The 25,505-nt window shown below is 40.4% G+C and overlaps 1 protein-coding gene across 14 annotated transcripts in view; it reads right to left on the bottom strand.

Moving 5' to 3' along the window:
* Nucleotides 1-2,965: 2,965 nt before the first annotated feature.
* Nucleotides 2,966-25,505, bottom strand: part of ZBTB20 (zinc finger and BTB domain containing 20) — a 481,633-nt gene continuing 459,093 nt past the window's right edge. For all 14 annotated transcript variants that reach the window (XM_061357688.1, XM_061357684.1, XM_061357683.1 and 11 more), the window contains 2 exons: nucleotides 8,387-9,994; nucleotides 2,966-3,769 (listed from right to left, as the gene is read on the bottom strand). In XM_061357688.1, the coding sequence (XP_061213672.1) occupies nucleotides 3,351-3,769; nucleotides 8,387-9,974 (2,007 nt within the window). In that variant the 5' untranslated portion in view covers nucleotides 9,975-9,994 and the 3' untranslated portion in view covers nucleotides 2,966-3,350. The remainder of the gene's footprint in view (nucleotides 3,770-8,386; nucleotides 9,995-25,505) is intronic.

Here is a 25,505-nt window from a genome sequence, read left to right as displayed (position 1 = left end):
CCTGATTCTTATTTCCTGTGTATTGGCATATCTCTTCTGGTATCAGAACCATATTCCAGAATATGCTACATCTTGACTATAGTTCACCAGATTCAACAATGGCGAATTAAACAGCTTTTTCCCAGACCTCAGATGACAAATGAGCAGCTACAGATACTTAAGCTGGGTAAAATTCTTCATTAATTCCTTATATGGGAGAACACCGAACTCTTTAATCATAAAGGTCTCAGAAAAAAACTCACTTCCCCAGAGAAAGACCTTCAGTCCTTTTGTACAGGTTCACCTTCCCCATTTTCTTCTACACCCTTGTCTCTAGAACTTTTATTTTCTGTACAGATTTAGTGTGTCTTTACATCTCAGATATCAGTTCTCCATCTATGTGTCTTAGGCTTTGTCTTTTCACTTCATTTACATGCCAGCATTGTTTTTACCAAGTGTGGTTATGCAAACAACACTTGTTAACTAACTTGTGCTCCTTCACCAGCCCCTTTGAACTACTGAAACTGGTAACAAAAACCAGATGTTACCATACAAGAGACTCATTTATTTGCTCTGGCACTCACCTCAAAGTCTATGCTGCCTACTGCAGCTGAGAATTAGGGCTTTCTCATTAAGGATCTGCTAAAAAATACCTTGAAGGGTACAGAAATATTCTAACACTAAACCACCTGTCAGGGTTTTTTTCTCCCCAAGATAAACCAGTAATGGAACAGGAGCAGAACATAGCATGAGGTTACCTGTGTTGAATCACAGACATCTGATACAGAAGCTGCAGGTGTAAAGAACACACAAAGTTGTGTGTGGAAATCTATCAAGTCAAGAGTTAGAAAGTTGTCCAGCATAAAAGAACGTCTCATGTGAAATGCTCAGTGTTCACAAGCAAAAGTTTTGTAAACTTAAGAAAGCTTAATTTAAATATAGACACAAGTAAGAGCTAAACTAGCAATTCTTTTTTTTCTTTTTGCATATTTTTGTTAGGTGCTTCTTCTCTGCCTAAAATGTAAAGTCCAGAGTGCAGCTGGTGCAAGTCCTAGCTATGGATTTCAAGCAAGACAAAGACAGCGTCAGACACTGATCCAACTGAACTAAGGACCCACGTACTTTGGGAGTTGGCTTTGGGGGAAAAATTCTTACACAGATACACAGAAGACGACCAGGGAGAACACCAGCCCAAATACAATAAAACAAAATACAAAACATGAACATACATATGCAGATCAGGAATCAGTCTTTCACACTGATCCTACATTCCTTGCATAGCTTTGCATATGCAGAGAATGTGGGATGTGGCCCTTCAGTTACATGTTTTTGCAAATGAAGAAGGGAAGATTATTTGCAATGGTAACATTTGAAGTTATTTTGGCATCAGCACAAATTACCAGGGGCAGGATCAGATTCCCACACAAATATGGAAGCTCTCTAGCGAGCAAGGCAGGGATGAGAAAACAATACAGCAGATTAATTCTTGTCCAGTGACCAAAAAGAAGGGAATTCTTAGTTATTACACACCTTCAAAACTTTCATTACTTTTTCAAAGAAGAAAGAAAGAAAAGGCTACAGATTCTACCATCCCTAAAAACATAGGAACATTGCTAGAAAAATCTCTTTCTCAAAAGGAACTGCCCTTCAGCAGAAATAAATTCTGAGATGGAACCAAAGGAAGAAACAACAGAACCTTGGTAAGAGCCAAAAAGAAAACCAGGTGATTCAAAAACAAAGTAGCAGTTCAAATGATACTGCAGGATGCACAAACTCTAATAGATAATCTCACAGATGACTTCACAGAGCCCCTCATCGACCCAGGTAATTCTTGATTCCATTAGAAAAGAGAGAGAGAGAATAATACTAGAAAAAAAAATTAAAATTAAGAAACAACCTTCCTCTTTTTTAAAAAATAAAAATCAAGATCATCTCCCCTCCCCCCTTCTATCTGGAAGCAGGTTAGCTAACCTTAACAGTCTCAATTTAAAATAAAATATATATTTATATATAGATTCATATATATAATAAAAGAGAAGATATTAGTGGCAGTGTATGCAAAACAAAAAAAAAAAGAAAACAAAGAAAAATTACTTTTAACAATCTCACTTTTTTTTGCTTTTTTTCTTACACAAATACTGTTGTAAATATATTAAAAAAATCAGCATTCTATCTGGTAAACGTCACTTTTGCCCCTCTATAAAATTTTGAATTAAAAAAGTCCCAAGAACTCTTTTTTTTTTCTTCATTATTATTCCCCTCCCCACCCACCCTCTATTCCTCTTTCTTCCACAAGAATAAATCCTGATGCAACTTTTGTTTTTTTTTGCAAAGATTGTGGGAACTAACCCTTCTCTTGTACCTAGATCCATAGGTTGCAACCTCTGATATCTTTGATTTTCCTCTGTGTTTCTCTTTGCCTTCTGTGAAAGTCCCTCTTGATTGTGCTGAGGCCCTGGGCTCAGCGAAGACACTGAATAAATTACATAAAAGCCACCGTTGCTCGTTGTCTGAATCTTCTTGGTTTCTGCTATAAGGTGGTGGTGGTGGTATGGAAAAAGCGGCGGGGAGGGTGCGCCAGACAGCATGGGATGGAGCAGAATCGTGGTGAGGAACCTCTGATTCTTTTTCCTCACCCTGCAGGGATTCGACACTATCCAAGCCACACTGCCTTGCACTCCCCTCAGCCCTTTCGTGTGTTTGTGGGTGCGTGTGTGTGAGAAAGCAGACACATGGTGGAAACCAGCAGGGCCTTGTTTCCTCTGGTTGCTGCTCAACCAGAAGCAAAATATTCCACAGTTCTAACTGGATACTGTGAAGTCCAAAAGCGGTCAGCATTGTGAATTATGTCCATTGAAACACTGCGAGCGGTGTACTTATAACGACAGTAGGCCTTGTAGATTTGTAATATATTTGTTTTGTTTCTTTTTTTTTGTAGTGCTCTTCACAAGTGAGAAAAAAAATTTTTTTTTTTTATTTTTCTGTCTGTTTTTTGATTTTTTTTGTTGGTTTTTTGTTTGTTTGTTTGTTTTTTTGTAGTAAAGAAGGGTTGTATTTAGAGGCCAGTAGCTAGAGATCCAACCAGTGGAGCTCATGAAGCACTACCTGGCCTTAAGGCCACCATCCAAGGGAGGTTGGGAAAATTATTACTCTCCCAGCCTCCGGAAATGTAATGTACCAGCAGGCAAAAAACAGTTCTTCATGTAGTACAAAAACAACAAATCGAAACGAACCCAAAAAAAAAAAAAAAGGAGGAAAATAAAGGTAAAAATGAAACAAAAATAATTTCTTAAATTCTAGTGCCATAGCTTTTTGTTGTTGTTTCTACTTTTTTTTGTTGTTCATAACAAAGAGAGAGAGAGAGATTCTACTTATCCATCTGACACATGCATCCTCATGTGGTCGTTGAAATGCTCGATTTGGTCAAACTTAGCTGGACAGACAGAGCAGACATACGTGGTCCCCTCCGTGCAGGCCACCACCCCGGCAGGGACAGCCCTTGTGCCGGTTCCGGTGGCTCCAGGCGTGCCGTTGGTGGCACTGTGCAGAGCCACATGCCTCTCCAGCAGGGTCTTGTGGGAGAACTTCTTCTTGCAGATGTAGCACTCGTAGGACTTCTCCCCACGGTGGAGGCGCATGTGCACGTTAAGGGAGCTCTTCTGGGTGAAGCGCTTGTTGCAGATACTGCACTGGTACGCCCTCACGCCAGTGTGCGTCACCATGTGTTTGATTAGGTAATCCTTTAAAGAGAAGGAGCGCCAACAGATGCTGCATTGGTGGGGTTTCTCACCTGCTCATTACCAACAAGAAAGAGAAAGAAAGAAAACAGACAAAAGGAGACAATAAAATTAAACCTGCTTGGTACAACTCTTTGCAATAAACTAACAGCAAGTCTCACAGGGGTATTTGGAGATGTGCTCTGAATAAGGAAGAGTAAGTGTTAATAAGTGTGTTTTGATGCACAGCATTTTTTTTTGCAATCAGAGGTTCCAAAATGCTTTACAAAGGGGCTGCAGGCATTTCCAATCCACATACGGTTAAAAGGAGCTCAGATGATTTCTTCAGGTTTGCATAGTAGACACTGACAAAGACAGGACTACAGTTAAAATGTCCTGGCATCTACTCTCAGCTTCAGTGGCACAGCCTCTCCTGCCTATGCTCCTGCCTTGCTCCTCCTCATGCTCATTTCTAGGAAGACCTTAGTCATAGAATCATAGAATAGCTTGGGTTGGAAAGGACCTTAAGATCATCCAGTTCCAAACCCCATGCTATGGGCAGGGATGCCTCACACTACACCATGTTGCCTAAGGTCCAGCCTGGACTTCAGTGTCTCCATCTCCCTTCCTGCATGAAGTAAAAACATGGACAAAGCTAGTGATTACTAGATAGCTGACCTGTAACACAATCATTTTTGTCAAATTGCTTTACATTTCTCAGGAGAGAAATGCTAGACATTGCCAAAGGAATTCAGCGTGTTATGAGAGGTTCACTTTTGTTTCCCCTTTTTCTGGTCAACTCTTATAGCTGAAGCATAGATAAGAGCAACTGAAAAGGCAACCTCAGTATACAGAATTGCCTAGGCCAGCCAGTACCATGCAAAGGGCAACCTAAAAGACAAACTTCCAGGGTAACAGACATGAAACTTAAATGATTTGACTGCCAATGAAATAAAACAACTTGTCAGATAAATCAGAGATATAAAATACTTATATTATCTACCACTTGTGCCCAGGGCTGTTGTAAAACTGATTCTGGCAACTTCTGTAAGTGAACACTGATCACATCCAGACAAACCAGTGGCTACAATGATGAACTGAAAAAAATATTTAGCTGAGCTGATGCAATCAGTTTGTCCAGACTACTCTTAACTCCTCCTCATGCTGATAGCACTTCTTCTGCCTCATGTTTCATGGTATTAGGAGACATTTTCATATGTTGCTGTATTGATAATGTAGACAATACCCAACACCCTGATTGCCCCACCAAAAGTTGCTTTTTAGTTTGATTTCTGATTCACTTGTGGTATATTTCAGGTGTGGTAATTCATGATCCCCAAAGCTGTCAGGGAAAGAGATGGTACCATACCTTTGCAACAATCAAAATGAGCGTGTTTCACTGACTGAAAAATGATTTTAATTTGGTCATTCTGCAATTTTCCCTCTAGCAGATGCTTTCTTTATTTTTTCCCCCAGACATACTGCTTCGTCCTTTTTTACAATCTGATACTGTTTTAAATCCTGAAGAGTTATCTTCAAGGACTCTTACACACCTGTGGTAATGTATCATTTACTCTTTGTATAGTGAGATTACAATACATTACTTATATTCAATTTTAAGAGGAGATCATTAATAGGTATTGGATGGTAAAGACCTACTTTTTTATCTCCCCTGAGTCTCTGTTTCTTTTGATTTCACAGTTTTCACATATGATGATGACATCTGTGAATGAAATCCACATGCTGCTCTTCCTTGCACCAGTGATGAGTTTGTCCCTACTTGGTGAAAGACGCTTGGTCAAAACACAGTAAGTCTTTACTTTCCTGCTGGCTTTGCTGAACATAGTAGTGTGTCGAGTGTAGACAGGCCAATATGCTTGATGTGTGTTATGTGGAAAATGATCATGTGTCAGTTGTAATAATGTCTGATTAACTTACAAGAGACTGATTATATTTACAATGGTAATTTTTGCCTTAGGCAATATATTTCCAAGAGTTTGCAATAAGTTGGTCTCCTCTGCTCCAGACCCTGTTAAGACTATTCTATGAAAACACCCTAATTTTTGCCTGCACATGTTTCTAAGATACACTGGATTCCGGCTTTCTAATCGTAGCTTCCAAACCTTTCCGGGATTTCTCCTCTCCTAAGAATCTCAGAACTTTTTAGGCTTCCTTTTTTTCTTCTTTTTTTTGGTATGCAAATATATGTGCTTCCTAAGTGAGGACTGCAGGTTATTTATTACCATGGTTCTTCATGTTGAAGTCAGCAAAAACTGCTCAGTGAATTAAATGTGCATATCTCTCCTTTTGGTTCTTTGTTTCATATTTGGCTGGCTTTAAACAGCAATGTGGGACAGTTATTGGCTATTAACCACAGCATGATATGTAAGAGAAGGCAGTGACGGCTTACATGGTACGCACGCACTGCACGCATTCTAGCACTAGTATTTTCACAGCATTGCATGTCTTGCAGAACAACACTGTGAGATATGTTAAAGCCAATCTGTAGGGCACGTGGAAAAATATCCATTTCTAGTATGTTTGTGTCTGTGTAAAAGAAAGGGAGGTAGATTTCCATTGCATGGCAACCTACATCAGAATATAGTTTTGGGAACCATAAAGACAAATAGAGATGAGGAGGCCTTTAGGCTGTTGAATTCTGGTTTATGATTAGGCTTCTCCATGTCTTCTCTCATGAGACCTCCAAACAGCAAGACTAATTCAAACATTTGCATCTCCCATATCTTTCCCTTTAACCATGGAATCTTTTCCAGAGCCACTTTGCCAGGCTTCTTTTAAGAGGACTGGGGAAAGTCACCCTGAGAGTGGGCATGGCTGTGTCCTCTCAGTTTTCATGATGAACCTGTTCAGCACTAGCCAAGGTAGCAGGCATCCTTTCTCTGAGGCTGCACATAAAAAGGGTTATTTTACAAAGGGTTTTCTGAAGCCCTGCTCTCTGTTGGTTATGGTGCAATTATTCTCCCAGCCACTCCAGAAGCCAGTCTGCTCCTAAATGAACTTCGCAATCATTTGTCTACCTGAATCTCATCTTGCCATCACAATTCATTATTTTGGGAATTCTCAGACCCAAACAAATAAGGTATTATTAAATGATTAGAGGTGCCTATCAATTTCCTTGGTTGACTTTATGTGCAGTAGCTAGGAATATTTATGCCAGATCTTCCAATATTACTTTTATCTGACTCCAAATAGCAAATGCAGTGCACAGTTGGGGTGGGGGAAATAAAGCACCTAATCTCAGTGAAGTGTTTTGTGAAGAAGCCTTTCTAGCTTTTAGAACAAGGGTGCAGGCAGATATATTTCTGAAGAGTGTTCTGAAGAGGTATTTTTTTCTGAATAACACAACACTATCTAGTATTTTAGCTACTCATCCACAACAGAAAAATAGAGAACATAAACAGACACAATGGGTCATCTTGGGATTCAGGATTCTTGATCCTTGCAGTCATACATTTTGTACCAGTGCTGAGAAGTTGACCTTTTTGTATATATGTACGTGCACAAGTCTGTCTTAGATGCCTAGGGGAATTTTTCATTTAAGTGGCAATTACAGGTAAATAGAAGTTAAAAGTTTACATATGCATATGGAAGTGAAATCTCCTGGATACAATGGGGACTCATGACTTACATTCCTCCCATACCTTGGGCAATTTCTCCAGGCTCTACTTCATGTATCACAAACCCAGCATTTATTTTAGCATCTGACATTAACAAAACCACTGCTTGGTGAGAGAAATATTTACTTTTTCTCTAAACTAGAATTTCTCTCCAACATCAGAATAAGCTGGAAGGCTAAAGCAAGCAAAATTTAGTCCTGAACCCAGAATAGCTTCTTCATGTAAGATAGATCTATCTCCTTGTTTTGAAGTCTCGTAACTTGACAAAACTAGAAAAGGCAGTTTTGGCTTCATAGTAAACATGGCTACCTACATCATCTCAAAAGACCATATACGAAAGCAGTTGCATTTTTAAACAAAAAGGGTCCTGATGTTATGTTGCGTTCTACATTTATTATTTAAAATTCTCCTTACATTTTTAAATGTTTCAGTATGCACAGCTAGTGAAGCATCTGACTTACCACAGGGGATTACAGCAGTGAGCTTCAGTGAAGTACAGAGGAGCTTCCTGAAAAAACTCCTAATTTACTCTCTTATAGGAATATAGAAGATTTAGAAATTATATGTCAGTGTGTTTAACACACAGGCCTGGAACTACTGCTGCCATTCCATGAGGAATGAACTTGCCCTAAACTCATGCCAGTGATCATCACTTGAACTCCTGCAGCCGTAAAACTTACAGGCGAGTGCCCTTTTTTAGTAGATACAATTTTTCTTGAATGACTTGTAATTACCTTTTCCTCATGCCATTTCTACTTTATGTTGCCTGGTCAGATTACAAGGGACAACAAACCTCTACCATTTCCTTGGATGGGTGCAGGACACATTTCATTCCAAGTAAAATGAGCTTGTTTCTGTACCATGCACAGTTAGGCCCCATAAGGGACCTATATGTTTCTGCAGGGGCTCAACTTCAGTGCAGTAAGCTGGGAAAGTGTTCAGTGATACCAGCTCCCTCCTGTTTGTACAGGGGCCGTGGGGAAACAAACTAAATCCATGTTTATCAAGGACTTTCTCTGGCTTCATGTATAAGCCAAAGGGACGTACTCTTACCTGTGTGTACAAACATGTGCTTGACGTAGTTCTGTTTGGCGGTGAAAGTCTTGTTACAGAGAGTGCACTCATAAGGCTTTTTTTCACCTTGCCCACCTGCTGTGCTGTGGCCCGCAGATGGAGCCAAGGGCTGTGGGGCTGGCAGCTGGGCAGTAAAGGTTGATAGGCCAGGCTGGGACACTGTTACAAACTGAGCCTGTTGGCCAGCTAAAGGCTGGGGCAGGCTGAAGAGAAAAGGCTTAGGGCCACTGCCAGCAGACTGTGTGGTGAAAAGGGCAGGCAGGTAAGTGTTGCCAGCTGTGCCAATGACCTGAGTGTTGCTGGTCAGAGTCAGTGGCATCCTCAGATTGCTGGTGAGGGTTTCTGTCTGGCGTAAGTAGATCTGTGTGGTTGGCAATGGTTGGGCAACAGTTGTGTTGACAGAAGGCTGCAAAGCCCCCTTTTCGGTGCTGTTATTGACTGTGAGCACTTTGTTGTCCATTTCAACGTCATTGCTTCTCTCTGGCGAGGAAGAGTTGGCATCTACATGCTGCTGCTGCTGCTGCGGCTGAGTGCCATCAGCAGGGACGTCATTTTGATCTGCTTGAGAAGGTTCTTGCTGCCCATCCCGGCCTAGACCAGCCATAAACTGCTGTTCCATGGAATCAGGCTCAGTGCCAATGGAGGAACTGACTCCTGAGTCAAAGCTCTCCCCTTTGGGCTCACTCTCAGTGCCTTCTGCTTGGTCAGTGTCCTCAGTGCATTCCTCAGACTCATTGCGCTCAAGGATCTGCACCCTCTGTTGGCCATAGTAGTCATAGTCATCCTCCATCTCCTGCTTAATATGGATGTTGCCCATCAGGGTTTGAATTCGGACAGGCCGTGGTTGCTTGCGGCAGTGTGTGGTCTCCGGAGTGGTGGAGAGGTATCGCTCCATCTGTTGCGATCGTTCATGGATCCGGGTTATCCAGCTGGGGTCTTCCATGTGATGGTCCCTGGGGAGCCCCAGGGCTGTTTCATGGTGGCTGACCACAGCTCCACTGTAAAAGGAGCGCTCCCCACTCCCATTTTGCATGGAACAGGCATAAAGGGCTGAATAGATCCTGTCCACACTGTGCTGTGAATGGCTCTGCAGGTAGCCAGACTCTGTGTCGGTGCTCTGCCCCGAGGTGCCTGATTCGGGTGTTCCCCTTGGTGTCTCCTGGCCAGAATCTTGAATGACTGGGTAGACCTCTCCCACATTTTGCGAGACAATCCTTGTGCACTCATCAATCACAGTCTTGATCTGCAGGATGCTGGCAGCTGTGAGGATTTGGAGGGCCTCTGACTGTGAGACCCGCAGCACCCCACTGTACATGAAGTCAATGAGCTTTTGCACAGATTGGACTGACACCACTGAGGGGATCTCGATGTCGCTGTAGCCCAGAAGCAGCTTATCCTGGAAGAAGGGGCTGCCAGCCGCCAACACACAACGGTGGGCGCGTAGCATGCTCCCGTGGATGCGGACCGTCACGTCACAGAAGTGGCCACGGTTGCGCTGCTCGTTGAGGGTCTCGAGCACAGAATTGCTGAAGTTGTGAAGGTTGATGCTATGAATGCGCTCTGTCATCCCCTTGCAACTGATGTTACCTGGAGCAAAGCAGGTGACAAAAAACAAAACCAGATTGAGTCTTGTCCTCTGCAGAGTCACAGTGAGGTACTGGAGAAGGTGACTGCCCACTGGGCACACAAAACAGATTATACTGTAAAAATCACATACAAAAGCACCAATAAGAAGACAGCACCTTTGTAAGGCTGGAAGCAAGCTCTGCTACACATTTACAGAAGCTCAAGTCCTAAATTAATAGGAAAAAGTTTTAAAGCCAGTTTATCTGGTTTTAAAAAGCCTAGAGTCAGCCTGAGCTCACAGATTAAAAGTGGATTTTAACTTGTCCAGATGTGAACCCACGCCAGAAAAGATCAGATTCTTACTATGACCCTTTAGATCATGCTGTTAATGCAAAGAGTGTGTATGAAAATGTGATTTCTATCTAGATTGGTATTTCAATGAATTTGGAGCCTGTGTTTTATAGTATAGTTACTTCTATCTAAAAAACTGGCAGTTACTATGTAAAATCCAAATCTGGTTAAAGATTTAGGCTGTAAATGTTCCTAAGATCCCACGCACAGTTTTGTCTCGGGTTGTGGTTTAGAACATTTGCTACCCAGTAGTGACAAACAGTCCTCTGTAAGAACCCAAAGCAAAAAGTTAACATGAGTTGTCCGCTTCAGTTTTAGCATATCCCCAGTTCTGACTGGCACCAGAATGCCATCACATAAAAACAAATGTTCTCCTGCTGTTATTTACTTGACAGAAACTGGAAAATTACAGACATTTACTCTAAGGAAGACTTTGTCTTCATTTGCCTGAATAAACTAAATAGAGAACAGTTTAGAAAAGCACGTAACCAATTCAGGTACAGAGCCAATATAACCTTCATAACTGACTTTTACAAGTGACTAAAAAGTAACTTCTTAATCTGTCAGTCCACTCTTTCCTATCTCCATCTTGCTCACTTTGGTTTTAACGTTTTTTTTTTATTTCCTTTCATGCTCTCTACTTATTTTTTGTCTCTTTAGATTTTGATGGGCAGAAACTATGGTTTGACCTTTCAAGGATGAAAAACCAAGTGCCCTCTAAGTGGTAAACAAATAAAATGTTACTGATAATTCTTTCTCTTAGCATTTGTAGTGCATGCATCACCTTGGTTCCTAGAAAAGTATGCAGAGAAATTAATGCAAAATCATCACTAGTATTACAGTCTTTCTGTTTTGAATGCTCCTACTAAAGCTATAACCCCTCTGCCACAATTACTTGCTCATGTGTGAGAATCCAAAAGTGAAATTTGGTAGAGAAGCATGAGTATATTAAACTAGCTTACTGTTGCTGTCTGCTTTAACAGAAATACACAAAAAAATATATTGCATTTAAAGTGGTTTAATCTAGATGCCTTTTAGCTCAACAGTGTCCCTCTGCTCCAGCCTAAGGGGTGCTTTACATCTCATACACAGATACACTCTCTGCAATTTGCAGGAAAATGTGGCATCCTCCCTGCTCTCCTTTTCCTTCTCATTTATCCACTCCTGACATCTCAAGCACCCTCTATTCTGGTAGTTCAAAGACAAACCACCTTGGACACAGATGGTTATTTTAATTCTCTGAAACAGCTGAATGATAAAAGGGAAGCACAAAGGTCAGGAACTAGAAATCCTGATGGGACCAAGCTGAAGAAGTTTGATGTTAACAAATGTAAACCAGCCAATATCAGAGGGTACTAATTTCCATGTGAGATTAGAGCACTAGGGGGAAACTCACATAGCAGGAACAAGGAGGAAACTACTAATAGTATCATGGAGGTTGTGCGTTACATCTGTCTTGTCCATAAGCTCTGCTGGTTTCCTCTGATGTGACTGATCATAGCACTAGAAAATATCTTAGAACCTGGGAGACTTTCCTTCAAGGGCACTGCAACTATTATTACACAAAATGTACAGAAGAGATGTATTCCCTTCTTTCCAGAGTCATTCTCCAGAGGCTTCCAGGGCAGTTCCAGATTCTTCCCTTCCCAACATGTCAGATCAAATGAGGATTCAAAATGTATTTACATAGAAAGTCAGACTCCTTGGTCTGAAAAGAAGAAAACTTGGTAAAAGCTTTGTACTGGTGGGGAAACAGAAGGATTGAAGACTAATGATAAATATATGACCCCTCTTTTCAAGACCTCTTGCAGGCCATGGCAAGAGATTGCATAGCTACCCATTTATCTACATCTCCCTTTCAGTAGTTGCCTATCAGTATGCTAAAAATCTTTCCATCAGAAAGTATTGATCATATTGATATTGATCAAGTTGGGGCTGTTCAGCCTGGAGAAGAGAAGGCTGCGTGGAGACCTCATAGCAGCCTTCCAGTATTTGAAGGGGGCCTATAGGGATGCTGGGGAGGGACTCTTCATTAGGGACTGTAGTGATAGGACAAGGGGTAATGGGCTAAAACTTAAACAGGGGAAGTTTAGATTGGATATAGGGAGGAAATTCTTTTCTGTTAGGGTGGTGAGGCACTAGAATAGGTTGCCCAGGGAGGTTGTGAATGCTTCATCCCTGGCAGTGTTCAAGGCCAGGTTGGACGAGGCCTTGGGTAATATGGTTTAGAGCGAGGTGTCCCTGTCCATGGCAGAGGGGTTGGAACTTGATGATCTTAAGGTCCTTTCCAACCCTAACTATTCTATGATTCTATGATCATTACCTGGTTTGACTCTAGGGCTCCCTTTCCACGCAACCATGTCTGTAACATGTCTTCTCATTTCTTTACTCTTTCAAATTAAATTGGAACAGCTACCACTTCTTTAACTGAGAAACAACTGAAGTTCACTCCTTAAGGATAAAATAAGAAGGGTGGGTGGACGAGACACACAACAGTAAAAAAAGATAATACATATTTTGAGGATATTTCTTCTAGGTCACCTTCCTTGACAGTCAACATTGTAAACTATGCCTGCCCAAAGTACAGGAAACAAATAATCCACAACTGTGTCTAAGATGCTACTATACAAACCACAGCAGTAGAACAGAGCAACTTTAACAAATTCCAGGGACTGGTCTGTAGCAAAACCTGCAATTCCATGCAGCTCCTCTCCCTTTCTGCAGGAAACTGTCCAGATCCAAGTTTTGTGGTTGTCCCTTACTATCCCTTACTGTATACTGATCTAAGCTGAAAGTCCCAAGGGGATGCTCCCCATAAAAGGCAGACTTGCCAATGCAAGTCTGATTCTAAAGTAAATGCTACATTCCTACAAAGACTGCTAGAGCCTTGGACAAGCCAGAAAGTGTGTCAGCTCTTCACAAGACCCAGATACACACGTGCACACTCACCTACTTGTCACTGTACAGAATGCCTGGCTCAGGAAAAAGACTGCTGTCTCAGGCTCTTCTCAGGCCTGCCACTCTTTTAAATTCGAGACAGTGGGAACCTTTTTATGAAATTCAAGTGGTCTTTGTTAAGTACCCCCCCTTTCTTGTCCAGTAAACATGATGTAGAGATCCCAATGGACTTAATTCTGAGAAACTCCTGTAAAATGGTTTTGTCCCTTTTCTGTGAAGCAAGTTCTGATTGGAGGGGTATTCACAAACCATATAGGAAAGAATGGGTGTGAAAATGCAAAGGCCATTCTTACCCAGATGGGCAATGAATAGGTGTTTGCCAGTTCAGGAAAATAAAGGAAAAAAAAAGGGAAGAAAAAAGCAGGAAAAAAGAAAATTAAAAAAAAGCTCAGAAAACTGCACAGATTATGCACATTTGCAATCCTCCTGGGATGCAATTTGAAGTTGGCATGGCATAAAGGTGAAACATATTACTGTGCAACTTTGAAAAAAGCTCCGTTTGCCCATATGCAAATGTACCGATTAAACTGTCAGCCTATTCACAGAAACATGCATGGAATTCATCCTCGATTGGTAAGAAGGAGCACAACGTGGATGGGAAAGGAACAAACTTTTGTGTGTAATACATGACTGAGTGCTTAGATTAGTGTTTCCCTGAATCTCATCCACCCCTCCTGCTGACTTTTATGCTATGGGCATTCAAAAGAAAGTAGATTTTACCATGACAATAACAATGACAACCTCTCCAAATACAGTACCAAAAGGGAAAGCAATGGCAGAAGGAAACAGCAGGCAGTGGACGCTTGGAAGATATTATAGAAAATGTGGAAGCGTAGCACTGAAGTACACCAAGCATGGCTTGAAGGCAGTTTTCTATTTGCCAAGCTACCATACATAGACCTACATAAAACTAGAAAGGCAATTTTTTTGTTTTGCCAAAAACATAAAGAACAGTCCCAGCAAAAACATGATGTAGAGCTACAAAGATGTATGGAACAGTGAAGACAGCAGGTCATACACAAGTAGGTATGCCATACAGTAGTCATACACATATGACTTACTTAGTCAGACATGCAAGTATTTGATAAGGCTTCATTAAAAGTATTAGTAAGGCTTTTTTTTGTACAGCCACTAGATGTCCCTTTCTGCAAAGCCAATGCTTACAGCTTTAATGCTCGTAACAGAAGGATATCACAGAATTTGATTTTCTCTACTGTCCTTTAAAATCACAGTATCTCAAAGCTCATTGCAAAATAATGACTACCATTTCTAGAAACACAGTGGTGATGAAACCACCACAGTTACTGAAACTCGGCAGTAGCTCAGTACATAGACTTCACCTGAAGCAAAACTGCCTAGGATGCTGGAATCCAAGCTCTTTTTGGAAACTTACTGTGAGGTCTTTTGCAGGAACAACTAGCACATTGAACCCCAAAGGCTCTAGTCTCACTTTCATACTTATGAGGCAAACAGAATAACTGTCCTCTATCCCTCTATCTTCTATCCTTGAGAATTGGTAGGCTTGCCAAGAGAGATTGCATTTTTGCCTCAACTTTCTGCAGTAGCGTTTAGAAAACTGCTTGGCAACTCATCTCTGTGATACTTAAAATTATCTAGAACTAGCTTGATATTGTTGCCTAGTTTGTCTTCCTGTCAAGATTCTCAAGCCTCACACTGAGAGGAATACACACTTTGAGAGACAGCACAAAAGTTGGAGGTGTTACACTTTGTATAACGTGGCATTCTCATCACCAAATGACAAGCACTTCCTTAGCTGGACGGACACCCTGGGCTAAGACAGAGATGTGGAAGTTAGGACTGGTAGGCTTTCTTCCCACTTCTGTTTCTCCATGCATCTGTAATCCAGCCATTAGTGTCCAGGAGCACCACAAAAGCCAAGTAACCTGATGCTGCTGCTGGAGACAAGCATTATAATCTAATCATTCTCTTCCTCTACTATGTGCAGTTTTGGATATCTCTAGTCTCTGCACCAAGTGCTGGATGACTAGTCACCTGACTGCATCACAAGGATGCGTTAGGTTCCTCAGACAGTCATCTAATGGAATAGGAGTAGCTCTTCCTTAAAGCGAAAACAATTTACCTACACTATCTCTTCAGAAATTTGTTAAATATGTTTGCAAAACCCAGCAGAAACCAACATTGTGGGAGATTTCCACTCTCTCTCCCACAGACAGTCTAAGATCTTTATAGCAAGAAAGTTTTGGTAGTCTTTAACTTTGACTACTCATTCTTTCCTCCAGCAGATACAGAGAACTATTAACCACTTTCATCTTATATATCGGAAACTGCTTTACTTTTCTTCTTTAGACCTTACTTTTCCTAGAAAATATAGACTCAGGTCTCTCATTCCCCCTCACTGGTTGTATGCACTCTTCTCATTCTTATCTCCTTCTGTCTTTTATCCAATTTGTCCTTCTTTCATTTAAAATGTAGTACCCTAAAGTGGATAAGTGAATTAAACAGTTGCCTGAGACACTTTGTATATATTACACTTTAAAGACCCTACAGAATAAATAAAACCAGCAAATAAAGTACTGTTATCAAAACAAAATCCTACAGACTCTCCTTAAGAAAGGCACATCTCAGTAAAGAATCCTCAACTTGGAATGAAAATCTCAACTCTTGTACAAATATGACACTGGAGTGAAAATACATCATTTCCATCACAACATATGAAAGCTACTATAGCCCTACAATTTCCACACCAAGTTTTCCCATTCCACACATTAGTGTCTCCTGTTCCAAACTTTGTACCATAACCATTGGAGATGCTTTCTTCAGCTCTGATGACCTGATTCATCCCAACTGCTGAAGTTTTATTTTCTGTTGTTCTCAAGTTAGTTACTCTAAATTAAAATTGGATTAATAGAGCAAAAAATTCTTATCTAGTGTTTTGACACACAAAATTAGTTCTGCATCAGGTTCCAACTCTCTGAGACCAACTTTAGTGGAGCAACATTTTTTCCACTGATGGAACAGACTTGAATTAAAATCCTGAAACCCTGGTAGAGGCTGACTTCTCAGTATATCTCTATGATGCTAGAAAGGCTGATATAGCAAATCCTGCTCAGACTGATTCTCCTGTATATTTGGCCTCATTCTGAGCAGAGGCCTGCAAGAGGAAATGTTTGTATGGAGTTTCAGGAACACAGAAGAACATTTGTATCCTCAGCAGGAGATCTGACCAGGAGCAGCCCTTGCTTTCTGTTGCTTTAAAGGTTTGCTGGAGTTTTCACCCAATCATCTGCTTGAACATCTTGAAAATCAGTATCTTTTTCTATAATATCTATCCAAAACAAACACCAGATGACACTACACAAATTGCCCTAACCCTACCAGATTGTTGTTAGAATCAAAATATGTAGCAGTCTACATTTAACAGGAAGTACTGTATTTTTACCAGCACAACGTCTATTAATGTGTCAGTAATGTACTCTATGGAAGTTGCATTCTGAAAGCTGTCAAACTTCTCTACATTTCATAGTCTAAAAACTACATTCATTTGAAAGACAGAAATGCATGCACACACAAACACAACCTTACTCTCCAAGGAACAAACATACTGAGTAGATGCCTAAGAAGAAAGAGTTTGCTTAAACTTTGTTCAGGAGACAGGCTTTCTCTGAATTTTTTAGCATCTACCTAATGATGACATATCCATTTTACATAAAGCTGAAGACTAAACCAAAGGTGTCTGTACATAAAATTGCTTCTATATCCAGTGGGCATTAATTCCCAACATCAAGCATAAAAGCCTCTTAAGCCTCCACAGTTGGGGAGCAGTCAGTGAATCACCTTTCTCTGTTTCACCTGAAAGACTGAGAGAGGTGTCCATCAGCACTAATTCTATTTGCTCTACAACCTGCAGGCAGCGATGTCTGTGCCTCAGTTTGCTGCATTTGTAGAACAAGGAGAGCATCATGCACTCAAGTCAGCACCAGGACTGCACACCTTAATCTTCACAAATTGTTCTGTGTTGCTTGGATGTAGAACACTATAGAAAGATCGAGAATTAACTCAATCTTGAAATTTTGTTCTCCAGGGTTACAAAAATGAAGCTTTCCTCTCAACTACTCTAGTGACTTTTCCTTTATACCTCTTTATGTTGAACATCCTACTTATACTTGTGAAATGCCAAGTATAAAAAAATTCCAGTTCATAGCAGTCTGGTGATCATGGGCTTTGATGTGTTAACAGCACGTTCAGTTATTTTTAAGTTAAAGAAATACTCCATTTTTAGCCAGGGCATTTACTTTTCCCACTTTCACTTCAGTTTGTATTCTTGCTATTTTAGGAACTCCAAAAATACTTTAGAGCAAAGAAGGTATACTCAAAAGCCGTTTTTATGCCCAGGCACGTATTTGGGGTACAGTCCAATATACCTCCACTGTAAACACTGGTGCACATATATACACACTGTTTCGCTCAGTTCTCCCTCAGCCCTTGTCTGCAGACCCTCTGCTGCTACAGCCATACCATCAGATCCCCCTGGTATAAACGTTGACCACTACATTGATGGGGGGATGCTTCTCCTGCAGGTATCTACAACATCTCTAAGCAACATATACTATGTTAGCAGAAGAACAGCAAAAGGTGTTGTCATAGCTTCATTAAGAGGGGTATCAACAGGCTTGTCATGTCATTACAAGGCTGTTAATTCCTGTGCCCTGGCCAGCTTTAACCCATTCACATTGGCAAAAGACAGGCTCACCAGATAGCATTTTAGTGTAAGGGAGAAAACTTTGTACAACTGCCCTCTTATAATCTGAAACAGAGAAAATGTAGCCACATGATGGCACTATTTCCTAGGAAAAGAAACGAGGCTGTGCTAATTCCCCCCTTCAGCAGGGAACAATTTTCATGTTCTACATGAAAACTGTTTCAACCGTGCTTGCTTGTTCCCAGGGAGCTCACACACAATCCTGCCAAGCCCAAGCATGGCCCAACTGTTTTAACTGGCTGTAAGTTTAAGGCAGTTTGGGTCTTTAAAAATCTAGGTGCATCTATTGCTAGTTTTACTTCACAGTGCCAGGTGGTGTTACTCAGAGGGCATACTGTGCTTGCCAGACCTGCAACAGGAGCACTACTGGAGAGGGAAGAGGCAAGACAGGCCAGTGATGCTGGTGAAGTTACAGTGTGAGCACTCCCAACTCACAGAATAGGGGGATGCTTTTTGGAGAAAAAAAGAACAAATATTTTGGAGAATATAGGCAAATAAGGTGATTTATCTTGCTATTATATGGTTCTGATCAAAAGCTTGCCGTAGTCATTAAGAATACCTTCACCTGCTTGAAGGGCTTTTGTTTAAAACTAGTAATGCATTTCAGACTGAATATCCAAAAGTGAGCAGGGATTGCATTTGGTTATCTCTCTGTGGTACGCTGTACAAGCTTACATCCTCTCTTAGAAGTGCTGTTTAGGGAGGAGAAGGGGCTGGGGCTGGAAATGGAATCAGAGTCTGGAAGGGGAATGTATTAGAAGGATAATAGGTGCAAATATATTAAAACATGTCTCCAAAAGAGACGATTGCTATCCCATGAACTCTTTCACATTTGCCCTGTATTGTTACTTATTTCCCCTCGGCAGAAAGACAAGGAGGAAAAGCTTATCAGTTTGAGTGTGGTTAAATACAGTAAGCCTAAAAGCCTGTGGGCTTTGGTTAAAAGGAAAATATAGATTAAAACCTCTTAAAGTAATTACCTGTTTAGAAGGTTTCTATTCAAGCTAGAATCCTCTGCAGGGAGTGTTTGCAGCAGTCTGTTAGGAAAAGCGTGCATCAGAAATGGTTGATGTTTGTGGGAGAGCTACTGCCTGTGGAAGACCGCTGCTTACACCCTCCATATTTCCAGAGAAAGGCCTTTCAATGGTCATCCAGAACTACTGGATGATGGGAGAAACAAGGAATGGCCAAAACCTTGTAAATGCCAGTCCTCAGGGCTGAGAAAAGGATTCTTTTATCTCTTCCAGTGGATGTGTCTAAGCCCTGAGAAGAAGAAAACTATCACATGAAAATGCTAGATTTTATTTGGTTATTTTTTCCATTCATCCTCATTATGTATTAGTGAAAGGGTAATTGTTAACTAGTACAACTGGGTGCTTTGATGAGTATTTCAAGTTAGAAATATCCTGAGACAGATATTCATACTGGTTTGGACTGTGGCTTCTTTATTTTGAGTTTATGGGATGTGTTCAGGCCTGCTTATAATTCAAATTTAAGTATCAGTGGGAAACAGCACACACTCGTATCAATGATGCTGAAGGCCACAGGGAAAATTTCTGTCCTTAGTGAGACCTCCACAATCCCTGAGAGCAGACTTACTTCCAAAATCACCTATTTAGTTCTGATAGGAAGAGAAATGTATGGGAGAATGCTTTAAATTAATAAATTAAGGCTATAAACAGACACATAGTATTCACATGTGGCTTGATATCCTCAGATGGATCTGCAGCATTAAATGTACACTGTCAGTTCCAATTCCAAGGCTTTTTCCTGGAGAAAAGGCCCTGGGATCAGTTGTATACACAAGCACACAGACACGAACAGGTGATACTAATACAGTGCAGGAGAGGTATTACTCAGGTCTGCCTTCAGGCACATTCTAGCTTCAACTCGGCCAAAAACATTAGAGAGAGTATCTGGGCATTTTACTTTTGAATACAGAGAATATGCCCTGTTTTGGAACATTGTATGGGATGAAAGCACAAGGTGTTTTTGTTCAAGTTGACAGGGTTGCCCACACAGGCATGAAGCTGTGGGGAGAAGTCCCTTGCTCTGTTTTTATTTCCTCTATCATACCCCTTTTCACACAAAAATTGCTACTTTGTGGTTTCTCCTCTATCTGTGTAACATCAATAAATTACACGTTATCACTCCTATCATCTAGTTATAAAGAGCCTTTCAAGATTTTTAATAGATGCACAATATTGCTACACTTCCATTTTCACTGGTTAAGAACTCAAAAATAGCTGTTGTGAGATTACTCTTAATTTATACTACTTCTCTCTTGTGGGCTTTCAAGAAGCAGCATTTCACCACATGTCACACATTGATACAGAGTATATATTGCGCATCCCAGCCAGGCAGAGATCCTTCCAGTGTTTAACACAACAAAGCTGGAATGAATAGGGGTTCTAGGATTTGTTTATCCTATTTTTCCTGGGAACAGTTAATTCCTCAAGGAGCTATTCGTGCTGAAAGATTAACTAGAGATCTTGTATTCTCTTTGTATTCTGGTTCCTGAGCGAGAGTTGTGTAAGACTAGATCTCATTTTAGCCGTGTAAATGACTCCATGGACAATGAAAACAGTCACAGAAAACATAAATGAAAAGATGGTGCAATGGCATTGCCTCTAGAAACAATAATAATTGGCATCCTCCGGAACCCAAACGCACAGTGTCAGCCAGGACATGTCACTGCGGTCCACCGTGCACCAGGCTATGAGGCAAATACCCTGATGGAGATGAAGGAGTTTAGCAGTACTCTGATGGCATATAACCGACTTTTACCTATGGAGTAGATCAAGCACCACATTTCTTGTAGAAATATAATTATTTCCCTTCCCACAACATCCCCTAGCATGCTTTATAAATATTAGTAGGTGGTATTAAACAGTACCTTGGTTTTACCTTTCAATTTCTGTTCCAGTACCACGTTAAGGCTTCACTTCAAAAATGTTTTGAATGAAAAAGCTCTCTTTCCTCAGCCAAGAACAATTCAAAAATTGCTTTGGTTTTTCCTCATTTTAATACTTCTCTGGCCCTGAAGTTACTGAGTGGGATCACAGCACAAACATTACATGGCTACTCTATCACAGGTAAATGACAGAAAAGAGGAGAAAGTGACTATGAAAGCTTAGATGAAAAGAGCATAAAGCTCCAATGCTAGACAGATCACAGTACTGAAAAGGAATAGAAAGTGAACAAGTCTATTTTTACAGCTCTAACTCCAGAGTTGTGTAGTTTCAACAAACCTGGCAACTAATGCACCAGTCAATGTTTCTTAAAGCGTGGAAGGTGTCTTGCTGTAACACACAAAGGACTAACCATTGGGTTACACAGGGTTTTAACAACACACATTAGGTCAAAAGGAGATGTAGGTGCAGCTGTTTAGTTTCCTTCAAGTATGAGTCACCTGTCAAGCACTGGAAAATCTGTTATGTTTGACTGCTCCATGAAGTGTTCCTTTGCAGACCATATTGGGGAAATGGTACATTTGGTTTAAGTCTTCTCACCCAGTTAGGACAGAAGAGATGATAGCAGTAGCATGCATGGTTAAGACACGAAATAACAATGATTGGGATGATTATGTTTGACATCCTTCAAGCAGATCATATAAAATGGCAGTTTTCATATGTGCAACTTCAGGAGGGCAACTATTAGAAGGACAAAAAAAAGAGAAGAGGAAGTTAGTCAGAAAGAGTCTGAAAGGAAAACATAAAGGATTAAAATCCATACAATGAGCAGGGACGTGGCCCTAATACACAGAGTCCCTATGTATATCCAAGGACAAGAACAAAAAAAATTAGGAAATAAAAAGAGCTACAATGGTTAAATAAAAGGTATAAGAATTCATTAAAGCTGAAAATGTATCTTTCTAAGGATGGAAATCATATTCAAGTGACACTAATAGAACTGAGCATAAACTGCAGCAGGCTAGATGCAAAACAAAGATTTGGTAGGATGAAAGGGAAATGTAAAGAAAAAACCCACTAAAGGCATAAAGACAAATAAGAAGACAATAAAGACTGCAATAAGACATTATTTAAACATGACAGAGAAAGCTTACAAGGCAATGACCAATACCTAAGAATGCTGTAGACTATCTGGATTGATGGATTAAGTAGGGAAGGAGTAGATTCAGTGGTTAAGACAGACTACTGATCTGTGAAAGGTAAAGGTAGTCAGTGAGGTTACATAAATTCTACAGTGGAACTGACATTATTGCTTTAATTTTCAGAAAGGAGGATGATGGAAGTAAGTAAGTTACTTCAGGTGGGAGAAAAGGAAAGCACTGTTCTGGAGACTGTTATTTAAAAAAAACCCAAAACACCACATACAAAACCAAACAAACAAATCCCAAACAACAAAAGAGTACTAGAACATCTTAATATGTTGAACAGTGATAGACAGTATATAGTATTCATCAGTCACTCATTTCTTGAGTGAGGCAGTTGAAACACTCGTGCAAATATTAGAAAGGAAGGATTTACTAAAAGACTCCCAATTTGAAGAACGGTAATAAAAATCTATGGAGAAAAGACTCTGAAGCTGGGAACAGGTAAACTCAGAAACAAATTTCAGGTAGCTTACTGGACAGTTACAATATGTTTCAGTGGCTGCAGCATGGCTTACAAACAGAAATATCACAGTATTATCAGCTCAGCCACCTCAAAATCTTCAGAATGGAAGCTATGGAATTTTAAAGAGCAGTAAGACCTTTTTATCCTTTCCCCTGGTACTGAGAAAGAATAGATACACTGGGGACCTACAAGTTCTCCCCTGAAATCATAAAAGCTAGAAATTTGCACGGCTGTTTTAAACTGAAGCTGAAATTATGCATGTTATTGCTCTCTAAATGGAGAACAGTAAGAAAAGCACTGAACACCACAAGAATTGACAACATAGCATCAAGCCAGTATTGCCAGGCCATCAAATAAGAGAATCAACATTTAGGATAATTAGATAAATTTTCAAAAGCATCTACACGTTACAAATGTAACTGATTTATGCATCAGTGAAACTTAAGCTCCAAAGTCACACAATTGCTTCTGAAAACATAGTCACTGACTTCATAACTGAAGTACCATATGCTATTAGTCATTTCTCATGAGAAGAAAAGCCCGAGAGACCAACCTGACAAAACTCACTTAGTGTACTGATTAGGAATATGGAGACCAGTTCCTATCAGTAGTAAAACATTTTACACCACCAACTCTTTAGCATATTGTGATGGCTTTTTCAACAGAGGCAGGTGAGCTCAGCTTAACAGTTTTACCTACCTGTACTTGTACTTACTCCTGTTTCTACACAAATCAAGAAACATTTATTTGCTTCTATGAAAACACAAGTCATTCCTGGCTGATATTTCTTTGATAATGCTACAAACAGAAACATAAACCTACAGGACATAGAAACCATTTATAACTGTTAAAAAGAGAAACACTTACTGAACAAGATTTCAAATGTTCTGCAAGATGAAAGTATAACTAAGTGTTGTGACATCAGTATTTGAGAACTATGCATGTCCTCATTTTCAGTTTAGTTTGCTACAGAAAAGGCCTGTATCATTATTATTATATCATCTAAAATAGATATCTAAACATACACCATTTCTTAGGTCACCAAAAACAACTTAAAAATATTCAGCATTAGCTAACACATGCCATACATAGATCAGCAAAAATACAGATTAAATTATTATTGACATACTGCCTGCCTCTGAAAACAAGGGGTCTGGAAGAATCAACATCGCCCCCCTGCCCCCATCCTCTCTGAGAGTGGAGATCATGTGAAAGCGCCAGAGCACTTCCTAGGGAGTCACAGCCACAAATGTCCAGAGGCAGAGGGAAAATGATAAGCACATGTTCTCTTCCTTACACAGAACCTCTAAGAGACACACATGAAACCTACAGTGCAAAGATGAGACCAAACCACCTTCAGACCCATCTAGTCTCTATTTGCACCCCCAGATAGATCAAACTTGTTGATTCATGGGAAGTGAATGGTAATTTCCTCTATCTGCTTAAGAAAATGAAAACCTGGAGTTTCCACATCCACTTTCAATGCTCTGTGGGGTTCAGGAATCTTGTGAGGTTCCCTCTCTGCCTTTCCCCATTATGCTGGAAGCCTAGCGAGCTACAGAAATCAGAATGCAAGAGGAGAAAGAGAAAGCATACTGCCTCAAAGTTCCCATCCTGTTAAAGCTAAAAAATGCTGGAGTTGGCCCACGTCAGCCATGTCACTTGAGCATGTATGGACAAAGGCTTCACATGTGGCCCATCACCAACAGTGTTTACAAAGTGCATTCTATTTAATACATAAAAACTCCCTGGTTTCTTGCTAAAACTTAACTTTAGAAAGTCCTCCCCCATCTCAACATCTTGCCAATGATTATTTCATGGATTTTTCAGAAATTATCCATGCCCCACTTTCCTTCTCAGCTTTTATTCCCTACCAGAATCTCAGGTCTTTGCCAGAATCGTGTTCTCTAAAATCGTCGAAATCGCTTCAGCAGTTTTCACAATGATAGTCCAACCTGCCTCTCAGTCCCATGGAAACTCTTCACAAAGATGTTGCTTTTCCCTTGTCTGGAACAAATTCCTTCACAGATGGACCATCCAATGTCTAAGAATAACTCTTTCAACTATCAATAGAGACAAAGAAATTCAGTTGTACTGTTCCCAAGGGATTCCTTTGAGTTTGGACACATCTGTTAAGATGCATACATCAGAGCCTGAATTAAGTTTTTGTCTGACTGTATCTCTGAGAACTGGTGAAAGTTTCTGCCAAAATGATCTTATCTCTTGGCACTTGCAAAATGTATATAGTTACAGATGCTTTATGAAGGGCTCCTGAAGTGAGTGACCTATACAGACCAAATCAATTTAAACAAAGCCAAGTCCCAATGACTTCCTTCCCTTTCCTCTCAGCAAAATCTTTAGAAGCTTTACCTAAGGCAGTTCAGCCCTCAAAGTAGGACCCCACCAACTATATACATTCTCTATCCATAAGCAAGAAAGTATGTGGAAAACTGCAAACAGCACCAATCTCATATGCTTTCCTTTGCTTCCCTGTAGCCTTTCCAGAACTTGTGCCTCCAAGCTTGTCCTTGTAGCTTTTTCTACAAACACCCTTTTTCTGGGTAAGCAGCTACATCTGTTTACGACAGCTGAGTAGCTAGAGGTATAACTCGTTTGGAGCTCTATCAGCACACTCTATGACTTAATTCCAAATTAATTCAAAGTGGTGCTTTTTGTCTGCCAAGCCCTACATGAAAACAGATACCTCAAGAAGACTTCTTCCTTAACTTGCTTCTCCAATTGCATTGCATGAGCTAGCATTTCCCAACACTGAAAGAGATGGGAACTGGACACAGTGCACCCTAGGTTTTGGATTTTGCTTCAAGGATTCATCTGCATTGGAAATCATAAGCTCATAGAATCACAGAATGGTTAGGGTTGCAAAGGACCTTAAGATCACCTA

This window comes from Neopsephotus bourkii, unplaced genomic scaffold, assembly GCF_033783945.1.
Source record: "Neopsephotus bourkii isolate Nb327-2 ecotype Australia unplaced genomic scaffold, CSIRO-AGI_Nbou_v1 NB_911, whole genome shotgun sequence".
In the NCBI taxonomy this organism is placed as follows: domain Eukaryota; kingdom Metazoa; phylum Chordata; class Aves; order Psittaciformes; family Psittacidae; genus Neopsephotus; species Neopsephotus bourkii.
This window is presented reverse-complemented; position numbering and strand designations above follow the sequence as displayed.